Here is a 19,902-nt window from a genome sequence, read left to right on the forward strand (position 1 = left end):
AACCGCCGTTGAGGGGCAAGATGAAAAAAAAGGACTAATTGTGAATTGACCAACAAGAGGAGAGAAAACCCTGCAGCAAATTCAGGAACCAGAACGTCACCTCCAGTACGGGTGTTGTCTCGTTGCTTCCCTCCCAATTTCCCCAGAAAAAGTCGCTTCCTGTGGCTCACACAGACACTTTTCTGCGTTCATTGTAAAGGAAATCAGATGATATCAGATTATCGTATGTCTATCTCTTTGTCCCTCTTCCATGTGGTCTGACCTCATCAGATGCACCAAGGATGGACATTCTTCATTGCTATCAGAAGTTGATTCGAAAAAAACAAAGAGAGGGTCGCCCTGGGCTGACCGTGGATGACGAAGGGCGATGACCCATGGGTCTTTTCCATCCCACTTCTATTTTGGTCACAGCTTTCCCCTCGTGAGGAATGATGACGCTAGCGAGTTTCCTGGCAGGGCTTGGATAGCGTTGACAGGCAGCATTCTTTTACTGTTCTTTTATTAGTGCGACTGCGAAGAAGATGATCGTGTTCATCCATGGCATGGCATGGCACGTCGGGATGATTTCACCGCCATCGCACCCCAGCCACAATTATACTCGGTACAGTTAGTTAAGTTAATGACTCCGTACGTGGGTTACCTAATACTTATGATGATCGACAATCACCACGGAGTTGTTTCCAAGCTCCAAATCACATTGCTTCTTTGCTTTCAGGTCTTGATGTGCAGATGAATCGACATTATCCATGCCTTGTTCATCTAACTAATTACGTCTGTTTATGCATCCTCGCAGACGGACAGCCCACAGCAACGGTACGAAATCGTGGTTGTTCGGGGCTGTCTCGCATAGGGCTTTTCGTGAGTTAGACACGCTTTCTCCGGCCTCTTGTGCTGCCCTTGCCTAAACCACCACTAGATGGGTTCAGTACCTTACCTAAGGCACTAATGAACGGGTCTAGAACATACACGTAAAACAAGGTACTCATGTCTCTCAAGAGACTGTAAAAATTTTCAAGCGAATAGTAATGCGTGGTAATTCATTCGGTGGTGCCAGGTATACTGCGGTAAGAAGCGCCGTGCCGGAACATTTATATTGTTTTTACTGTACCATAATCGCATGCCCAACTCTCGGCTCTAATACGTGCGCCAGCTTCTAGCAAACATCCTCAATCTCCACTTCCTTCCCATCATGCTCTCCCAAATCCAGCTTGAGAGTCCGTCCGAACAATTCAAGCAACATCTCGAAGCACACCTTCGTGATAGCAGGGTCATACCGTCCCTTACTGAGCTCGTCGCGGATGAAGGCATCTGCGCAGGTTAGCCAATGCCCTCTGCCAAGTAACCTTAATACTACGACAGAGGGATGAAGGTCAAACTCACGCTGCGCCCAGGCCACCTCATAAAAGCTAAACAATACCCCCTTTTCGTGAAGTGTCTTGCGGATCAAATCCCTTCCCTCGGGGGGGACATGATTGTCGTTCTTACCAAAAATCTGCGCCAACGTTTAGTCGTCACTTGGATAGACACTGCTTCCATCCCTTCCCAAAGTCTCGAGAAAGAGAGACAGAACTAACCATAATCAATTCTCCCTTGATATCTCCTGCCCTTACCAGACTGTCATCATTCTTACCCTTCCCAAGAGTATGGCTATGAATATCCGTCGCGAAGTAGCAAACCGCCGCCTTTACCCGGCTGTCCAGTGCACACCGATACGCCAGATGTCCACCTAGGCACATGCCTGTCGCACCCACGCGGCCATTGCACGTAGGCAACGACAAGAGGTAATCCACACAAAGGGAGGCATCTTCGTCGTAGGCTGTGATTTTCTATTTTCTCGCAGATTAGCACGAGCATGGTCTTCCCGCCCTCCTTCCCCCCCCCCCAGAATGCTGATCCACTCATCCCAGAGTTTAAGTCTGATTTACCTTGCTAATCTTCCATTCATTCCCCTTATCGGTATCTTCGGCGTTATATTCAAGGGCTTCTGGTCCGGTGAATTCGTGGTAGCTAGAAGGCGCAGCGCAGATATAACCCTGACCGGCAATTTGGCGGGCGAAGCGCGCGACAGGGCCGGTAACTGGTTTGGAAGTTTCCACGTCAACGGCTTCAGATTCAGGCACAGCAGAGCAAAGGTCGGTCCAGGCAACATCGCCTTAGCTCGCAGTGGACGCATGGTCAGGTATCTATACCTTGATAAATCTCACTAAATACTACCACTCCAGGGAAACGCGCTTTGGGGTATCCTGGGACGGTTGGATGATAGACGTAGATACCTGACAAGATATGTGTCAGCCTCGGACCTCTAAAATTGTTCAATTCCATGCTCTCTCAAAGGGTCCTCCTCGAGAGCAAGAAGAGCTGGATATGAAAATGAGTTGCGCGGGCTTTAGGACATACGCATGCTCCCTTTGCCGTCCGCCGTGGTAGGCACATCGTGATAGGATTCTTGGATCAACATGATGAGGCTCTGTTACGACTTTCACGGTAGAGCGCTCGCGGGGAGTTCTGGCTCGATGAGATTCAATTTCGAGAAAGAATACAGTAGCTTGGTGAATCCGTAGCTGTAGCTCGGCGGGGTTGCAGCTCCGGATCGATTGCCGACCGATAAGCCTGGAGGGGCTGATCTGATCATGTGATTGACAAGCACACCATTTACCAAGTCTGTCTCAACTCATAATCAGTGCTACAGTGCATATTTTTGTGGGTCTATTATGTGAGATCTGATGATATGCACTATACTGTACATGGTAATATTGCAAAGAACACAGGCGAATGATTCAGAGAAGGCCATAAACCACAGATGATCCTAAAAGGGCAGAAGCGGAAACAACCAAGAAGAGCATTCTGATATAATAATGTACATGAATTGTGTAATCTTTGTGGAAGCAGAAATGGAACATGCCGAAAGGATAGGGCCCATACTGGTAGATTCCTCACAGACATGATCTGCCACACTGGGTAGCAGTCATCGATTCTGAGTGGACTTCCAGAAGTAGGTCGGGAATGATGATTACAAGCGTGTATTGATAGGGGCCATACTGGAGCCCAGGGTCGAGAATTCGACAATATTATCACTGCAGATCGGTCTCACGAAGAACAAGTCGACGATCAACAGAGTTTGCCAGCACATGCATTCGTTTAAAAGACGTACTAGTCCAGCGAGTCAGTTGACGTACGAAAGAAGAGATGTGGAACGCAAACTCACAGGAATAAACAGATAGGGGACCTGTCTCTCATACTCTCTCCATGCCTCGCCATACTTGTTCCGGCAGCGCTGAATATCGCGCAGTGCGCGATGGCTGATCATGCATGCAAAAAACAGAGGATAGAACCACGGAAACGGACTGTTGAAGCCAGTGACCAATCCCCAGTTCAAGGCAAAGTACAGGTCACAGGTGTAGTGGATTTTGCGTGCTTTCCCGTCTGTGATGAAAGGTCAGCATCTACTATATCTCAGGTGAAGGCTCGAGTGCGAAACTTACACCAACCATCAACAAGAATCTTTGAGCCGTCCTCAGCCGTAATGGTTTTGGGGTTCTTCAACGTTTGCCAAGGAAGTTGAGGGAAAGTCTTGCGGAACACCAAGGTGCCACGTTCCTGCTGGCGGTAGCGGTTCTTCTGACTGTTGGTCGTATCCCAAACCCAATACACAAAGAGGTACGCGATATAGAGGAAAACTAGGAAGGGCCGATTCCAGCGATAGGTCGCGGGATCGTGGTTGGCAAGGTAGATGGTGCAGTGGCAGTAGCTCAGCGGCACTCCAGCGAGGTTCCAGAAGATCAGCATAAAACCCCATTTCTCATAATACATATCCCTGATGATTCGTTAGCCCGACGTATGAATAGAGCCCTGAACTGAATACCCACCAGGTCGACACGATACACTCCTCGCCTTTGGAGCAAGCGTTGGCGTAGAGGAAATGAGCCATAAGCAGGAACCCGACCTCTCCGGATACATATCCGTAGGTTTCATATTGTCTGGCAGCTGCACCCATAGTGATGAGCAGAAGGATGTACCATGGAAGGCGGACCTCGAAGAACATCTTGAAATCCAGAATCCCAAACATTCTAGGGTTGAGCTCAGCTCCCATGAAGAAGTCGTAGATTGGGTACCCAGTCATACGGTGCTCTGCGCCTCGAGCCAATGCCGAAATGTACGCGACAAAAGAGACAATGAAACCGGAAAGGATTGCCACGCTCATAAGAGGCCCGAACTCATCGATGATCGTGTAGAGCTTGAAGATACCAGTAAAGTGAAGCACCAACGCCAGAACTATAGTTGTGTAAAAGGACCAAACGGCGGAACAGTAATAAGGGAGTTGCTTTCCTCCAAGGTGCGGCAGAGGACGGCCCATGACGGTGATACCGGGAAGAAGCACGTAGAGAGCCCCCTCGAAGACGAAGAAAGTCCAATATATCGTCCATGCCTTCAGGGACGGGTAAGCACCTTCATTCAGCAGGTTGAAGAGGTGTGCAAAAAAGTCAGAGATGCTCTGCCCCTGCTCAGGAAGAGGTGGTTTGCCATCGTAATAGGTGGCACCGAGCCACATGTAATCCATCAGCATCGGAAATCCGATCATCATGCACAATACACCCAAAGACCCTCCAAATTCGAAGTGTCCGCTGTGGTCAACCTTGGGATCCTTGCCCTCTTCCCAACCATCGATGATGCGTGGCTTCTTGCCATTCGCGACGGCGGCGTGTCCATTGGTCCCGACTGGCTTTGTGTCTTTCTCTGAGGCCTCCTCGGCTTTGACTTTGGCAGAGGAACGCTTCCGGGATGCTGACTTGGCTTGTGCTTGCAAGTCGGCTGCTGAATCGGAAGTGTCGTCGGACGGCGCAACGCTGCTGCGGGTCACTCGGCGCCCGGGGGTCTCGATGAAGCCAGGACGCTCCATTTTCCTAGTCATTGATCCAATCGTAAGCTCAACGTGATTGGGAAGCGTTTCGCGCGCAAGCGAAAGACGAAGGGTCGATTAGAATAAAGGGGAATCTTTGGGGGGGAAATCTTCTCAGATGCAGTCGAGTCCCTTATTGGGGAGATTTTCACCCTTGCGCAAAACAAATCACTTACTTGGGAGTTTTTCCCGTTTGGGAACGAGTCACGGTCATTGTGCACGAACCATGTAAGGAATTGGGGGCTAAGAATGAAAGTTAAGTATGATTATGAGGAATAGTTGGATTGCAGCGCCCCGAGGGACTAACTGATACTTGCAAGCAGAGGAGTTTTGGTAGGGAAGACAGGCAAAAGAGAGAATGATGGGGGACGATCGAGGAAGAAGAGGAAGAGCAGAACAAACAGTTGGCTAGCGGTCACTACTACTACCCACTCACCGTCGCGGGTGGGTTCCTGTACCCACGCAGTGGCACTTGCAGGCTCAACTCCTAGATGCCCTTCTCGTAGTCTGTGGTTTCAGCAATAGACCGTCTGCATGGTCTTACCTTACTATTCTTCCAGCACCATTTCTTAGGATGTGATCACTCCAGACATATCTGGTTGGTGCCTATCTAATCAGTGTTTATTCTTTATGTGCCTAGTCCGATCTGCAGGGGAAAAGGATCTGAACACCTGGCTAGAGACGCACACTACTGACTGATTGGCCTGGCCTTTGAACTACTCCGCGGAGTATGGGCAAGCAAGTGACCCAACCCCACGTGTTCTGCTCTGAATATGTCAACATTAACCGAGAAAAGTTGTATATTGTTTTCATTGATCATATATACTATAGCACTCAATCAAATGGCCTCTACATGTGGAGTTGCCTTGATGACTTCAATATGTTGTTGGCCTCTTGCTCTCGTAATCTAGTAATTCTCTACCCGATGCTCAAAGAATCAGGCCCCACGCTGTATGTTCGTCGACATGAGGGTAATCTTCTTATTCTTCTTCTTCTTACCACCGGAAGGAGTGGGTGTACCGGCTCCCTCAGCAATTGATTGTGCAAGAACCTCTTGTTCTTGCTGAGCCCAAAGCTCTTCCTCCCAACCTCGAAGCCAGCCATCGGAAGCAGCTGCCTGAGAGCTGGTCGGCTGGGAAAGCGGCGCCACCGCTGCCGTACCCCAGACAGTACGAGAGCTGGGTGGGCTTGCGGATGGAGGTTCTAGTCCCCCATCAGGAGGAGACATATCAAAGCCCGAAGGGCCGCTTGCTAGGGGCTGAAAATCGCGATCGGAAAATGGAGGGTCACTGCTGCTACCAATGCTAAGTCTCTTGCGGTACGCAGAGGCCCAACCCTTCTCATTTTCTTCCCGTTCCGCGCGAATGCGATCCTTCTCTTCCCGAGCCTCTTTATCTCGGTTGCGCTTCCTCCGCCTGTCTGTTTCAGTTTTGAACTCCTGCAGAATTTCCGGCTGAACAACGTCGCGCCAGTCGCATTCGAGGAAGTTCACCTCGCATCCATATGGGAGGTGGCCAAGGTATTTGACCCTTTTCCGGAGTTCATCGTCGACAATATGTCCAGTAGAGATCCGTTCAACCCGCGGCAGAATCGTAGCTGGGAACGAAGGATAATCACCGAAGGCGGCTTTGAGAATGCGAATGTCCAGCGGGGATAGGTAGAAATGAGGTAGAGCTTGGTAAAAATAAAAAGCATGTTCAGGACTGCGGCTAATTCCGGGGTCTCTCTTTTTGTTTTTCGCGCCAGTAACATTCAAATCGACCTGATTTAGTGCCTCAGTCGCACGATCCACCTTGTTGGCAATATCCTGATTCTCGGAGTCACCCTCGGTACGTTGAGATTCAGACGAAGAAGACTCTACACCTGGCCGTGTAGCATCTTGCGAGGTAGACGTCATCAAAACTTCACCTTCCGATGGTAGTTCGAACTTTCGTCGCTCGACGTTCTCTGGAGGATTCCCAATGTCAATCAGTTTGGATTTCGCCTCATTGATGGCGGCAACGGCCTTCTTGCTCCATGTAGAATCGTCACCAAAGAGAAGTTCATCTTCGACCTCTTGCGCTCGCAATGCGGAAATCTCTGCATCATACTGGTCCTTCATATAGTCCTCACCCCCCTTCATTATTCGGGCATAGTCGGCAATTTCTGCAACATTATACCACGGAATATCCACTCCGGGAGCGATGGCTTCAGCCCCATCTCGAGGCAGCGCCAGAGTGCTACCTGGAATTCTTTTGACCAGCCTCAAAACGACATCACCGCCTTCAACAGGAAGATCACCTTCTTGACCACGGAACCACCGCACAGGGCGTGCTTCGGATATGTAGATCGAATCCCAGCAAATGGGACATTTCTTCCAACGCGGCTTCTTCTCAGGTACCGTATGTTCCTCATCGGTGGAATGCATATAGCGGATGAGGCATGGGAGGCAGAAAATGTGGCCACATCGGGCCATTCGCGGGGCAACCGGAGTTGAAAGACAGATAGGGCAACTGGCGGACTGAGTTTGTGCAGACACCAGGACTTGAAGAACTGAATCCCAGTCCAGGTGAACGTCAGCATTAGCTGCCTGGGTGTGATAATTCTGTGTTGGATTCACAATGAAACGGTAATTCGCATGCACGTAGCGAGCTTTATCCATCGCATGATAACCGGATCCTGGACCCCAGGAGGTATAACGGCGGGCATTGCGGGGCGGAGGTTGATACTGAGGGCGTGGGGGAAGAGAGAAATTCATTAGATGCGTGATGGACGTCTGCCCTTTGCGGCTAGTTGAAGACTTCATGATGGCCTGTGAATGGTGGCGTTGGTTAGTTCAACCGCACGCAGCTAAACACTGTCATAGAGGGCATACTGATTCACTGTAATCGTCATCATCCAATACCTTGGGTCGCCGTTGTCGCTGAATCCTTTTCGCCTGATTATTTCTCGGGGAGCTGGGTGCTCTTGATGTCAAACCGGCTCCGAAACTGCCAGACCCTCCAGCGCGTCGCTGCGCGCTAACCTCAGATGAATGGTATGTTGCGGGGGCTGGCTGACTTGGGACATTCACCGCTTTGGATGGGGGGATCTGGCCAGGATTGGACGACATTATTCACTGTAATGAAGGAGGATGAAGGCGTGAGGTGTGATTGACTACCTTCCGACACTGGGGAAAATAGTGGGACGACAGCAGCGCATAAATGATGAGAGGGAGATATGACTCCAAAGTTGATTGAAGGGTGGTTTGACTTGGAGGAAAACAGAAAATGAGAAAATGCGATCGAGTTTCAGTCACGGAGACCCCGAAGGGCAGCGCAAAGGAGAGGGAGAAGCACCAGAGACCTGAGGCTTCCCCTGTCGAATCAGAGAAAGAAAAAAGAAACGCGCATAACAACCTACTCTTAGCACAGAGAAGAAAGAAGAGTCGGAGGCGACGGGAGGGACTGGGGGGGACAGGGACTGGGAGGGGGAGGAGAGGGGCGAGTATGTCATGTCTTGGCGACCATTTTGGAGAGCCTCAGGCACGTGCCGACCGCCAAAAAAACATCATCTCATCTCAGCTTCCCCCCCCCCCCCCCCACCCTCCCCTTCCCTTTCAGCTTTGTCTTCCAGTCACTTGCCTTTCCTCTCCCCCTTCCCAGATCCAAAGTATCTATCCTTATACAGTCATTGACAGATTCATATAGTCATTGCCTAGGTTAGTACCGCAATTCCCACTGAGCTTTGACTCATTGTGCCCTTTGCCGAGCTCTGCGCATCTTCATCTTCTTGTCATCGCGCTGATCCCTTTCGACGCTTTAGGAGTTCTCGTCCGCCAAGAATATCCCAAAAAACCTCTTCTTCCGTCCTAGCTTTCAGACCTGGTTCTGAAAGTTAGAATGGCTGCTTAGACGGGTGCAAACCCCCTCCACCAGTCCGGTCTTTCTTTTTCGATTTCGTATGGCTCCCATCGAGGCAACGCGTGGCTGAATCGTCAAGGCGACTCCCCTTCTCTCGCCAACTGCCTGGACAAGATGAATCATCATCTGCCCGCTATGCCCCATGGGCAGCCATCCATGCCCGCCCCCCGCCGACAACAAGATATTCCCTACACCGCAGGCCCTCCGAACATGCGATCTCCGCCTGCATACATGGGCTTCCATCCCCATATGAACGGCCATCCTCCTCCGGCCGCATATTCACCCCAACAATATGCTCCCTGGTACTATTCTCCAATGCAGATGCCTCCCCGCCCATACCAGCATCACCCATATGGCCCCATGTATGTCGCGACATACCCGCCTTCACAGTCCATCATGGCGCCAGCGCACATTCATCCTCCGCCGTTACCGATGCAGCCCAGAACCTCAACTCCCCTGCAGCCGACCATGTCTCCTGTAGGCATGGCATCTGTTCCTATCGCAGCTCAGGCGCAATCACCTGCGATGATTCCGGTGCAAGCTCTTGCCAGCCCAGTACTGCCTTCACCTCCAGCGGTTCCTGTTCAGACCGCACTTGCCCCTAAAGAGCCATTCTCCCCTCCAGTAAGTAATCGGACTCATACGCCACCATTACTTTGTCTAACAGGAAATCATCGCAGCTTCCATGGCTTTCTGTTCCCGAATCACCTTTTCCAGCCCGTGCTCCTCGAAGGCGTCGCAAAGGTCGTACATTTCAATCTTCATCGGCCTCAGTTGAGTTTCCAGTAAAGGACGGGCAGCGGCTCGAACAGATTGCCGGACAAGGCGAAGAGAACGTAGAGAATGTGCCAAGCCCCTCAGAGCCCCAGACGCCGACTTTATCTGTTGCTCCGTCGGTCGCGAACTCTACCCAGCCTACTACTCCTTCCTCGGTTGCTCAGAACCTGCCTGGCCGTTCTCAATCTCAGACAAAGGGCACCAAGTCGACTGCCCCAGTTGTTCCGGTTGTTCCTGTCGTCCCGGCTCCCGAAACTCCTCGCCAGGGCGTCAAGAACGAGGTCACTCGTTCTTCAGAGACGCCGAAGACCAGTCGTATCAGCGGCACTGCTGAAGTGACCGAGGGACAAGAGTCTGCCGATGATAAACTCCAGGAATCGGGCAAGCAAACCCAGCCCGCTTCTGCAGCTCCTAAATCCTGGGCAGACTTGGTCAAGTCCAAATCCCTGGCCAAAGCAGCTGGTGCTTCTGGATCTTCGTCCACTGCAACCAATGGTGTTGTCAAGCCCAAGAGCGAGATGCTTGCCGATGTTCTGGTGAGCTTGGGTGAAGACGTGTCTCAGTACAGTGACAAGATTGGGTTCCTGGAGCCTCGAGGTCTTGTCAATACTGGCAACATGTGCTACATGAACTCGGTACAAGCAGTTGCCCCTATTTACTTCCCTGTTCTTTAACTGACTGGGTAACATAGGTTTTGCAAATTCTGGTCTTTTGTGTCCCTTTCTACCAATTTCTGGACCTCGTTGGGCGCAGAGCATCCCACAGCTTCACTAGTGCCTATCCCATGATTGATGCATTGTCAGTCTTACCAATTGCGTTGTAATCTCATATACCAACCGAACTGACATTTTTCCTTCTAGGATCATGTTTATGAGAGAATTCCGCGTAATTGATGCTGCCGATACTGAGGACCAGTTGCGGATGCGGTTGAAGGCCAATGAACTCGAACAGTATGGCGATGCTTTCATTCCGGAGTTTGTTTACCACGTGATTCGGCAATTGCCACGATTCCGTGACATGAGAGTAAGTGGTTTCTCCAGAAAATGACAAGTGTAAAACACTAATATTGCTCGGGTATAGCGTGGCCACCAGCAAGATGCACAAGAATTCTTGGGTTTTCTCTTGGAGGAGATGCATGAAGAGTGCAGCCGTGCCGCAAAAGAAGCGCCGTCCACCGGTACGGCGTCGGGCAATGATGCGGACAATGCGACGGAAGAATCTGATGGCTGGTTGGAAGTTGGCCATAAACAAAAAGCCGCAGTCACACGCTCGTCTGGCGACATCGCACAGGAGTCTCCGGTCACGAGGATCTTTGGAGGAAAGATCCGTTCAGAATTCAAGGTTCCTGGCAACAAGACATCAGTTACTCTAGAGCCCTATCAGCCGCTGCAGCTTGACATTGGGTCACCCGAAATTAACAACATCATCGATGCTCTCAAGGGCTTGACGAAGCCGGAAAGCATCCAAGGAGATTTCAATTCTGCACGTGGTCCTAATGTCACAGCCACCAAGCAGGTTTTCATCGAGACTCTACCTCCAGTTCTCATCCTCCACCTCAAGCGGTTCCAGTATGACAGTGTGACCAACGGTACTCAGAAGATCTGGAAGCGTATTGGATACCCCCTGGATCTGGAGATTCCGCGGGAGGTGTTCCCACCTAATAAGCGTAACGTGATGATGGCACAGGGCGGATTACCCAAGTATCGACTTGTTGGTGTGATCTATCACCACGGCAAGAATGCCAGTGGCGGTCACTATACCGTTGACGTTCGTCGGCAAGACGGCCGTGAGTGGATTCGTCTTGATGATACCGTGATTCGTCGAGTACGTAGCGAAGATGTTGCAGAGGCAGGTGGCGAAGAGGATCCCAAGGTCCTTGCAGCCGCATTGGAACAACACAAGCGAGACAGCTCCAGCGCCAACATCTTCGATCATATTGACCAGGACGACCAGTCTGATAACGAGAGGGGCTGGAGCCAGGTCAATGGTACTCCAGGCAAGAAGTCAGGCGCCAACGGAGCATCAGCAACGCCTAATGTCACGCGATCATCCGCTGGACGCTATAATGCTCGCGATAACAAGGTGGCATACCTGCTTTTCTACCAACGTATTGCTTAGTTTCTCTAAGTGTTGTTTGGGCGGATAAGAGAGAGAGAAGCAAAATCTATCAACCAGCCAAACAACGAGAACCCGATTTACCGACACCCCGGAATCAACATCTTGTTGCCTCCTCACTAGAGGGCAACCCCCATGGGCTGAAATTCAGCCATCAACGACACGACCCTCTCTAGGTTCGGCTGGCGGGCAGCGGATCACCAGCTGATTGGTGAGCCAGGAACTACGAGTCTTCTAACTATACCTCTCACAACTCTCTTATAGCGAAGTCATCACGGGGACTGTTGGGCACTTTCCTCGCGACCAGACGTTTTGCTGTCGGAGACTTATTTACTTTCTTTTCCTTATGTCGCTGCTTAGGGCGGGCTCGTCGGTCAAGTTCATTTTACTGCATTTTTGATTCTTCTTGTGATTTGTTGCTCCATGATACAGTTTTTCACTCTCTTTCTCACTTTCTCTGTAGTTGATCCACCTCCTTCACAATCTCTTGCGTTTGCGGTGCAGTCCGGTGAAATGTCGCTCTGATATATACCCCAGTTTCCTCGCATAGCCCTTTGGTTTGCTCGCTGATGCAGATGGGTTCCTTTTGATGTGGCGTGGACGGGATTCTTAACGACTGCATGAATTTGTTTTATAGACTTATCTATCGGGAAGATCTTGATAGAGGGAAGACGGTGGGGAGGCGGGGTTTTGGCTGGCTCAGATGATGATTATGATGCGTTGCATGTGGGAGGGGGTATTTCTTGCGAACAGACATTTAGGACTCTCTACTAATGATGTTGTTGTTGTGGCATGGTGTTATGCAAATCCGGGAAGAAGAGAAGGAGGTCGTCACAAAAAGGAGGGAAGGATTGGATTTAACGACTTAAAAAAAGTGTTGAGAATAAATGCGTTAAAGGCCAGAGAGACATGTGTGCTTATTAGCATGTAGCCAGTAAAGGAAGCCTCCTTGCTCTAAAATCATCTGTCATCCGCGATAGTAAGCTCCGTATGCACACTCTAGTCCTCCGGCTTGAACGCTTCCACAAGCTTCACAAAGCGTTCCTCCTCTGCAGCGGAGGCCTCCTCATACCGATAACCTTTGTAGCGTTCGTGTCCAGTGACAACCCGCAGGATCTCCTCCACCTGCTCCGTTCGTAATGCCTCCCCATCCGAAGCAGAGGTCGAGTTCAGCCTCCACTTCCCCCGCCAGGCAGCATGGGTAACGGGCCGCACCAGCACCAAACTCGCGCCCCAAACACGATGAGCATGCGTCTGATTGACCAGCCTGACTAGCTTGAGCGGAATACCCAGCGTAGCCGCAACGGAGACGAATGTCTGCGCCGTAGCAGCACAGCCATCACTCTCCTCCTCCTCGCCACCCGCCTGTTCGCACGTCTCCACGAAATGCACCAAACTCCAGACAGGCCCAAACGTATCGTAGATGCTCGGGCCCTCCTCCCGCGAGCTCGTCAGGAAGACATGCGGCACCCGCCGCCCCGGCTTCGTCGAGGGAACGTATCTCTCCGCCACCCACGGCTGCCCCTGCCCCTGCTCCGCCTCATCTTCTCCTATCTCGTCACCCCAGATCCCAAACGACGCGTACCGCATATCCAGCTCAACTCCACGGTCCAACGTCTCCGGGCCGGACCGCTCGAGAAACTCCCGGATCTTCTTCCGCAGCCCCTCGGCCTCCGCATCGTGCTCCCGCTCCAGTACGTCCACCGGGTCCGGGTGTAGAGCGGCAAGCTTGATATGCTCGAGGAGATGGCGGTGCGAGCGCGTCAGAGCGCGGATCATGCACGGACGCCGGTCAAGGGTGTAGGACTCTAGGAGTAATGGTCCGCCGTAGGCGGTGGAGGAGGAGGAGGAGGTCAGCGCGGCGAGACGCCAGGCGAGGTCAAAGGCGTCGGCGATGCCGCTGTTGAGACCGTATCCGCCGTGTGGGGGTGTTTGATGGGCTTTGTTTGGACTGTTGTGTTAGTGCTATCTGGAGCGCGTCGGAAAAATACAACACAAGTTGGTAGGTGAGCGGAAAGTAGTGAAGTAGCACAGCAGTACACGCTTCAGCTTTATCACTTTCAAAGTAGTATGACTGCACAGGGTCATAGGTAAGGCAGATTGGGGGCGGGGTTCTGGGGTAAAACTCACCCGCATCACCTGCAAGCACGACTCGTCCACCATCACTGACGTACTTCTCCGCGATGCTGAAGTTCGGGGTCCAGGTACTGTGCACCAGAATCTCGTCGATCTGGATCACCGCTTTCTCGCTGGGATGCGGTCCTCCAAGAGTTCGATACACCACTTCCTTCGGGTCGAGGTTGCCCTCGGGGAGGAGGTGAACGGGGAAATGTGCAGTAAAGGTGTCCACATCGTCCTGGTCGAGGATGAACCCCCCACTGGTGGGGAAGATATGCCAGCATCGGCCAAAGGGGAACGAGCGCGCGAGTTGCTGGGAGCGAAAGTGGACAAGGTGGAAGCGCATGGGCCTGAGAGAAAGTCAGCCACACCGTTCATTTATCTCACAGCGTGAAGGGGATAGATATCCCGGGAGCTCTTGCAGGGGGTGGTGAAAGAGTAGACGTACATCGATCCCCCCAGCATGCGAATGCCCGCAGCATTGCGCACACGACTCCTACCTCCATCCGTTCCAACCAGGTACCGACTGCGCACGCGATGTTGGACGCCTTGCTCCACGGCGAGGAAAGTCGCCCATACGCCTGTCGCATCTTCGACGTGGTGGAGATACTTCCATCCGGGGCGGATCTGCATTGCACTACCTGCACTCGCTTGCTCGAGGATGAGTCGGCGCATCCAAGCCTCGAAGATGACTTGCGAGCAGCGCTGGCCGGGCTCGGCGGCTTGAGTCCCGTCGTTGGTCTGGCGGATGGAATCGCGCTGAGTACTGACAGAGGGAACGTGCTTGATTTTTCGTCTTGGTTCAGTTTGAGTGTCTAGTCTATGGGAAACAAAGATTCTACGAGGGAAAGTAACTCTCGAGAATCATGCTTACCCATTTGCCTAGTAATTTGCTCTCCTGCCCAATAATCCGAGTCACAAACTGCGTATCGAAGTCGGTGGAGATGGGCACGCTGCCTTCTTGAGCGCGGTAGTCATCGGCCAGACCCAAGACTCGCAGAATTTCCATGGATCGACAGTTCGTCAAATCCATCTTGGGCCATTTAGTGGTCTCAGTGTTCTTGTCGGCTATGAAGAAGGGGATGTTGAGCTGGTTGAGACGGTAGGCGAGAAGCATGCCCACGGGGCCGGCGCCCACGATGGTAATTGGGGACTCGTAGTCTTCCATCTTGACGTGTATGTTGTGGTGTGTGTAAGAAGACAGGAGAAACAAAAGCTGAAAGGGAGTGACTTTCGAAAGATAGTAGGGGAATGAAGTGGGGGGGCACAGCTGAGTAGAAGTGAATCACGCTACACGACAATCATCCATTAGCTTCGCAGATCTGATATGATGATCGCCGCGTGTCTTGCTGTAACCGGCACAGGGAACTTGATGAACCCATAAGTTGCCCATCTAGTTGTTGTATCTACACCACTGCACATCCCAATATATGTAACAAAGAAGGTATACACAACTCTTATCCCATTCCCATCATTTCACCTGCCTCTCGTCAGCCGCACGACATCTTTACACTCATCATCCCTCACAGTTAATCAGGCCTCCACATCGCATCGCGTGTTGATCAAGGGTCGACCAGCCACACAATACTTCGTTGGCCAATTCACCGCATATCAACCTCCAGGTCTCTCTGCAAAGACCCACACCTTAGCTCGCATTTCTAGCCTCATGATCTTGAGTGACCAAAGTCACTGGCCGGGCGGGTTCGTCCGCACCACCAACTCCGATTTGCTCGCGTGAAGAGGCAGCTGGGACCACTGGGTGACCAATCTGGAAAACCGCCTGCTGCGGTGGATCCCTGGGCGTGGCACCAGCACCGCGTTTCCGGCCCCGATTGTGCGACAGCTCCGAGTTGCGTGTCGCAGTACTATGGGTAAAACTGATGTTTCCAATGGGAATGGGGCTTTGTTCTTGGGTCGCGCTGGTGCTGAGAGCTTGTGAGATAGTCCGCGGCAGGTGATAGCCCGCTTTGGCCAACGGGATGGAAAGGCCGTGCACAATCTACACCGTTAGTTTAAATGGGTCGGTCCTAACTCACTAGAGGATTGGAGGGACCATCAGAAAAAGAAGTGCTACTCACAATGCTGCAGATGACCAGGAACCACACAATGACATCAACTGCCTCGGAAAGCTTCTGCGCGTCTTCTCGCACGGTGCCATTGGCCGTGACACCCTGCAGAAACTCCCGACACACCGACAGGTAAAAGATTGCTCCCACGCCGATGGGTCCAAAGAACCCCACAAATCCCGCTTGGAAAAGATGCTCAATCTGGTGGATGTACTTGTGCATAGCAAACACGATCGGCATACGTCGGACAAGTAGGATCAGGATTCCCAGGAAGATCAAGCGATAGATGGGAATCACGTTGTTGTGAAGGAACGAGGACCAAGGACAAACAGCGCCGAACCACATGAACACCGCCAAGTTGAGAAGCATATCGATTGTCGGCTGCAACGAGTCGTCCATGGTTTCCAGTCGAAACCAGTCACTGATCTGTCAGTGTCGTCTCTAGCCAATAGCGACGGGGCTCTTACTCTTGTGTGAAGACATTGCCAGCCACAAAACAAGCAAGCAAATCATCAGTGCCAATCAAGCCGCAAGTACCCACAATAAACAGCTGCAAGTGAAATCAGCCATGCACGCAACATATCTGAGGCTGGAGCTTACCGCCAAAGCAATAGCGAACACCAGAAAACTCTCTCGGTCCACGTAATGATGCTCCTCTGCCCAGTGAAGCAGTTCGCGGGAGATCCAGCCGACGGTAATACCGTAGACGACACTGAGAAGCACGGTATACGCCCAGGTCTCATAGAACCAAAGCCCAATGGCTTTCCCTGCACCGCCACCGTACGCCTCACCCCCCATCTCCACATACTTCAGCAGATACAAGCCAAAATATAGGAAGGGATAACCCAGGCCGTCATTGGCCCCGGATTCAGCGACAATGATGCGCTGCAGCGGACGGGGCACATGCTTATCGGCGAATTTCCCTTTGACGATCGAGTTGGAAAGCACCGGATCTGTCGGAGTGATACAGGCGCCCACAATCATCGCATGCAAGAACGGAAAATCCGGAACCATAGCCCAGATCACCAGACTGCTACACATCCACATGGCTGCCATGCCTGGTCCCAACAGGAGAGAGAGACTTTTCCATTCCAGCTGCAGGTACCGTTTGGGGAGCTGCACTCCAGCCAGGACGAGTTGGACGCCCAGGACAAGCCGGGTGAAATACATAGTGATCTCCTCTAAGTTCTTCTCCGACCCCAGGGCATATTCCTCGGGTCGGATGAAGTTGGCCGCATGTGGGGAAAAGACGACCCCGGCAAGCAAAGAGATTACTAGGGGATGTCGTCGTCAGTCCATTGATCGGTTGACTCGATAGTGGTCTCAGGAGCTGACGTACAGGCTTCGGATAGGTACAGTCTCTCCTTGAATAGATAGGAGACTAAGCCATAGAGGGAGATGAATCCCCCCAACGTCGCACAGACGATGTTGAAGTTGATCAACGATAATGTAGGCATGGGTGGTACTCTGTCTCGGGGAGGAAATCTCCGGGAATTGAGGCAGTGTCGTCAAGATTCTCTAATGGTTTAAGTATGTAAAATCTCACCAGCACGTGTTATTCAATCATAGTAAGAGCACTCGTTACGGTGTGGGGTTCTGGGTGCATTCAAGAGAATGAGGGTTGCGCAGCAGCCAGGATGACGATTAGTGTGGTGGGGAAGCAACTGATGTGCGACAGCCAGCCCAGACACACGCACGATCAGCAGAGGTGACACAGAGCAAAAAGAGAGATCGAGCACCAAAGCAATCAAGTCAAGGGGACGAGTGGAGGTCTACAAGACTATCCAGGATAGAGATGCTGAAGTTGGTGTGGGGAATAATTGGTAAGGAAAAAGAATTGGGAGGGACAGACCGGGCCGGCAATTTAAGGTAAAGGAAGGCCAAGAGCAAGCCGTGGTGGACCGCTTTCGGCTCAAGTGCAGATCCACCTCACGCACTCCAAGGTAGTAAAACAAATCAGTTTGGGCAGCTAAGCATCATCCAGTCCAGTGTTGCTAGAATAGTCCATTGGTATCTCTTCCTCCCTCCAGGGGTACTCTGTCAGTATAGGGGCAAAAAAAAAAAAAAAAAAAAAAAACAACTTAAATACACATGGAAAGTAGCTGTAGTCGAGTTACTCAGCGTAACGCAAATTAGAAGTATCACAACAGCAAGCAAGCAAGGCTCGGAATTTTTGTTCATGCATCTATCCCAATGAAAAGATCGGGCTGAGAAGAACGCTCCCGTCAGAATTCGTCGTCATCGTCATTATCATCATCAAAGAGATCATCCGAGAGATCTTTGGCAGCGGCTGCCATCGCCGCAGCCTTTTCGGCTACTCCACGTTGGGCGCCGTTGACAGCCAGGCGGTCGGCAGCTTCGTTGCCCGGATGTGAGCTGTGCCCTTTGACCCATTCAAATAGAGTCTCGACTTTCAGCTCGTTACGTTCATCGATTTTCGACAAGATGGCCTCGACCAGGTCTTTGTTGTCCACAGGTTTGTTACCCACCGTCATCCAATTGTTCTGTCGCCATTTGCGATACCAGACTGTCACGCATTTGATGGCATATTGGCTATCTGTGAAGATGGTTACATCTCGATGGCGGGGAGCGATCTCCAGAGCTCGGAGGATCGCAGTCAGTTCCGCTCGTTGGTTGGTTTGGCGGCTGCCCTGCAAAGGCTCCGAGACATTTCTGCTAAGTGATGAAGTATCAGTGAAACACAATCGCAAGAATAAGCGCATCTTGACTGAGAGCCTGAGAGCACGACGTGGACGGTCTCTGGGCGATTCCACTAACCTTGAATCTCCTGGGCCGAAGTATACGCCCACGCCTGCTGAAGCCAGCGCTCGCCCGTTCTTCAGCGAACTACCATCGGTGTATATGCGCAACATGCCCGGTGACCCGTTCGACTGCAGCTTCGTAGCAGACTTCTGATCCTGGGACTTGTAGACCACCTTCCCAGTAGTGGGATCCAGGAGCACGTTAGGGTCGAATCCGTCCGTGGCTCCAGAGGGTAAAGGTCCCGTCCCAGGTTCAAAAGCCACGCCTTGGTCATCCGTGGGGGGAGCATCAGTCATACCTGGCGCCCCGGATAATTTCGCAGCCTTGGCGAAAGTGGCACCGTGCCCTTGATCTTCATTCACAAAAGCCTCGGCCTCCTCCCTGGTCGCAAATTTCTTGTATCGCGGCTTTGTGAACCCTTTGATTTGTTCCTGCGCTTTTGACCAGTCGGTATAGACTCCGGGTACTCGACCACGCTGAACGCCGTAATATCTTGGAGGATCGGAGCTCGAGGGAGTTCCGCCGCGTCCGCCGTTAATGGTAGCTCCCGTGAGGAAAGCTTTGGCATCATCGAAAGAAGAGAAAGCCTGGACTACCATTGTTGTTAGTAAGCAACTGCATTACTGGAATGGTTCACAACTTACAAACGGCCCCTTTGTACCCGGTTACCTGAGTCAAACAATCGGTCCAGCTGTAATACACTCCGGGCTGATAGCCCGCTTTGACCGCATAGTATTTCCCTACAGCATTGCGCTTGCGCTTGGTACCTGTAGCGGATGCAGAAGAATTTGTGCGGGAAGAGGCGTTTGTCGCAAGCACGGAGGTGGAGGAGGGTGTTGTATTGTTCATAGTTTCGAAGCCGGCGTTCGGCACTTGGTAGGGCGGAGCAATCGATACGAGCCAAAACAGAATCCTCGAGACGGGTGATAGGTCAAGATGCGGTTGTTTTGGTGGAGAAGGGCGGCGAAAGACCTGGCTGAAAACAATGTGAGGAGCGGAGATTGGCAAGCTGCAGCTCAATAAGGCACCCCTAGGACCCTGTTTGGGAGCTACGAGACAAAGCCGACTGATAGGGCGTGATGGAATAGTGCCCGCGATGTGAAACGTGACTCGAGATCAAGGTCTCTTCTGGAAATTGAAGAAAATGGTAGAATGAGGTTAACGAGGAAGGCCGAGACTGAGTGACATTGGGGGTGAGAGAGGGGAGGTGGAGTTTCTTGACGAAGTGGGGAGGGAAAAATGAGGGAAGAGAGGAAAAGGAAGGGAGGAGGAGAAGGGGGGGGGG

General features: G+C 51.8%; 5 protein-coding genes across 5 annotated transcripts; 1 reads left to right on the plus strand and 4 right to left on the minus strand.

Annotated features, from left to right (window-relative positions):
- Positions 1-1,153: 1,153 nt before the first annotated feature.
- Positions 1,154-5,111, minus strand: erg4 (c-24(28) sterol reductase; the record flags this gene model as incomplete). Its single annotated transcript, XM_025576931.1, has 9 exons — positions 1,154-1,308; positions 1,381-1,492; positions 1,575-1,826; positions 1,926-2,077; positions 2,190-2,273; positions 3,202-3,423; positions 3,483-3,814; positions 3,867-4,901; positions 5,074-5,111. 9 exons carry the CDS (start codon positions 5,109-5,111, stop codon positions 1,154-1,156), a joined length of 2,382 nt encoding a protein of 793 aa, XP_025428603.1.
- Positions 5,112-5,707: 596 nt separating this feature from the next.
- Positions 5,708-8,316, minus strand: BP01DRAFT_417865 (RING-type E3 ubiquitin transferase MAG2). Its single transcript, XM_025579280.1, has 2 exons — positions 7,752-8,316; positions 5,708-7,688 (listed from the first exon to the last, which is right to left on the minus strand). Exons 1-2 carry the CDS (start codon positions 7,986-7,988, stop codon positions 5,835-5,837), a joined length of 2,091 nt encoding a protein of 696 aa, XP_025428604.1. The 5' UTR covers positions 7,989-8,316; the 3' UTR covers positions 5,708-5,834.
- A 465-nt stretch (positions 8,317-8,781) lies between these two features.
- Positions 8,782-12,023, plus strand: BP01DRAFT_131659 (mRNA-binding ubiquitin-specific protease UBP3). The gene is made up of 5 exons (XM_025570471.1): positions 8,782-9,402; positions 9,459-10,190; positions 10,247-10,353; positions 10,416-10,578; positions 10,636-12,023. Exons 1-5 carry the CDS (start codon positions 8,893-8,895, stop codon positions 11,671-11,673), a joined length of 2,550 nt encoding a protein of 849 aa, XP_025428605.1. The 5' UTR covers positions 8,782-8,892; the 3' UTR covers positions 11,674-12,023.
- Positions 12,024-12,669: 646 nt separating this feature from the next.
- On the minus strand, positions 12,670-14,956 carry BP01DRAFT_303004 (FAD/NAD(P)-binding domain-containing protein; the record flags this gene model as incomplete). Its single annotated transcript, XM_025572098.1, has 5 exons — positions 12,670-13,020; positions 13,054-13,610; positions 13,801-14,138; positions 14,237-14,571; positions 14,663-14,956. 5 exons carry the CDS (start codon positions 14,954-14,956, stop codon positions 12,670-12,672), a joined length of 1,875 nt encoding a protein of 624 aa, XP_025428606.1.
- A 477-nt stretch (positions 14,957-15,433) lies between these two features.
- BP01DRAFT_302964 (putative Na/H antiporter) lies at positions 15,434-17,311 on the minus strand (the record flags this gene model as incomplete). Its single annotated transcript, XM_025572093.1, has 5 exons — positions 15,434-15,787; positions 15,867-16,275; positions 16,322-16,404; positions 16,455-17,128; positions 17,194-17,311. 5 exons carry the CDS (start codon positions 17,309-17,311, stop codon positions 15,434-15,436), a joined length of 1,638 nt encoding a protein of 545 aa, XP_025428607.1.
- Positions 17,312-19,902: the final 2,591 nt, after the last annotated feature.

This window comes from Aspergillus saccharolyticus (genome assembly GCF_003184585.1).
Source record: "Aspergillus saccharolyticus JOP 1030-1 unplaced genomic scaffold BP01scaffold_33, whole genome shotgun sequence".
NCBI classification, from domain to species: Eukaryota; Fungi; Ascomycota; class Eurotiomycetes; order Eurotiales; family Aspergillaceae; genus Aspergillus; species Aspergillus saccharolyticus.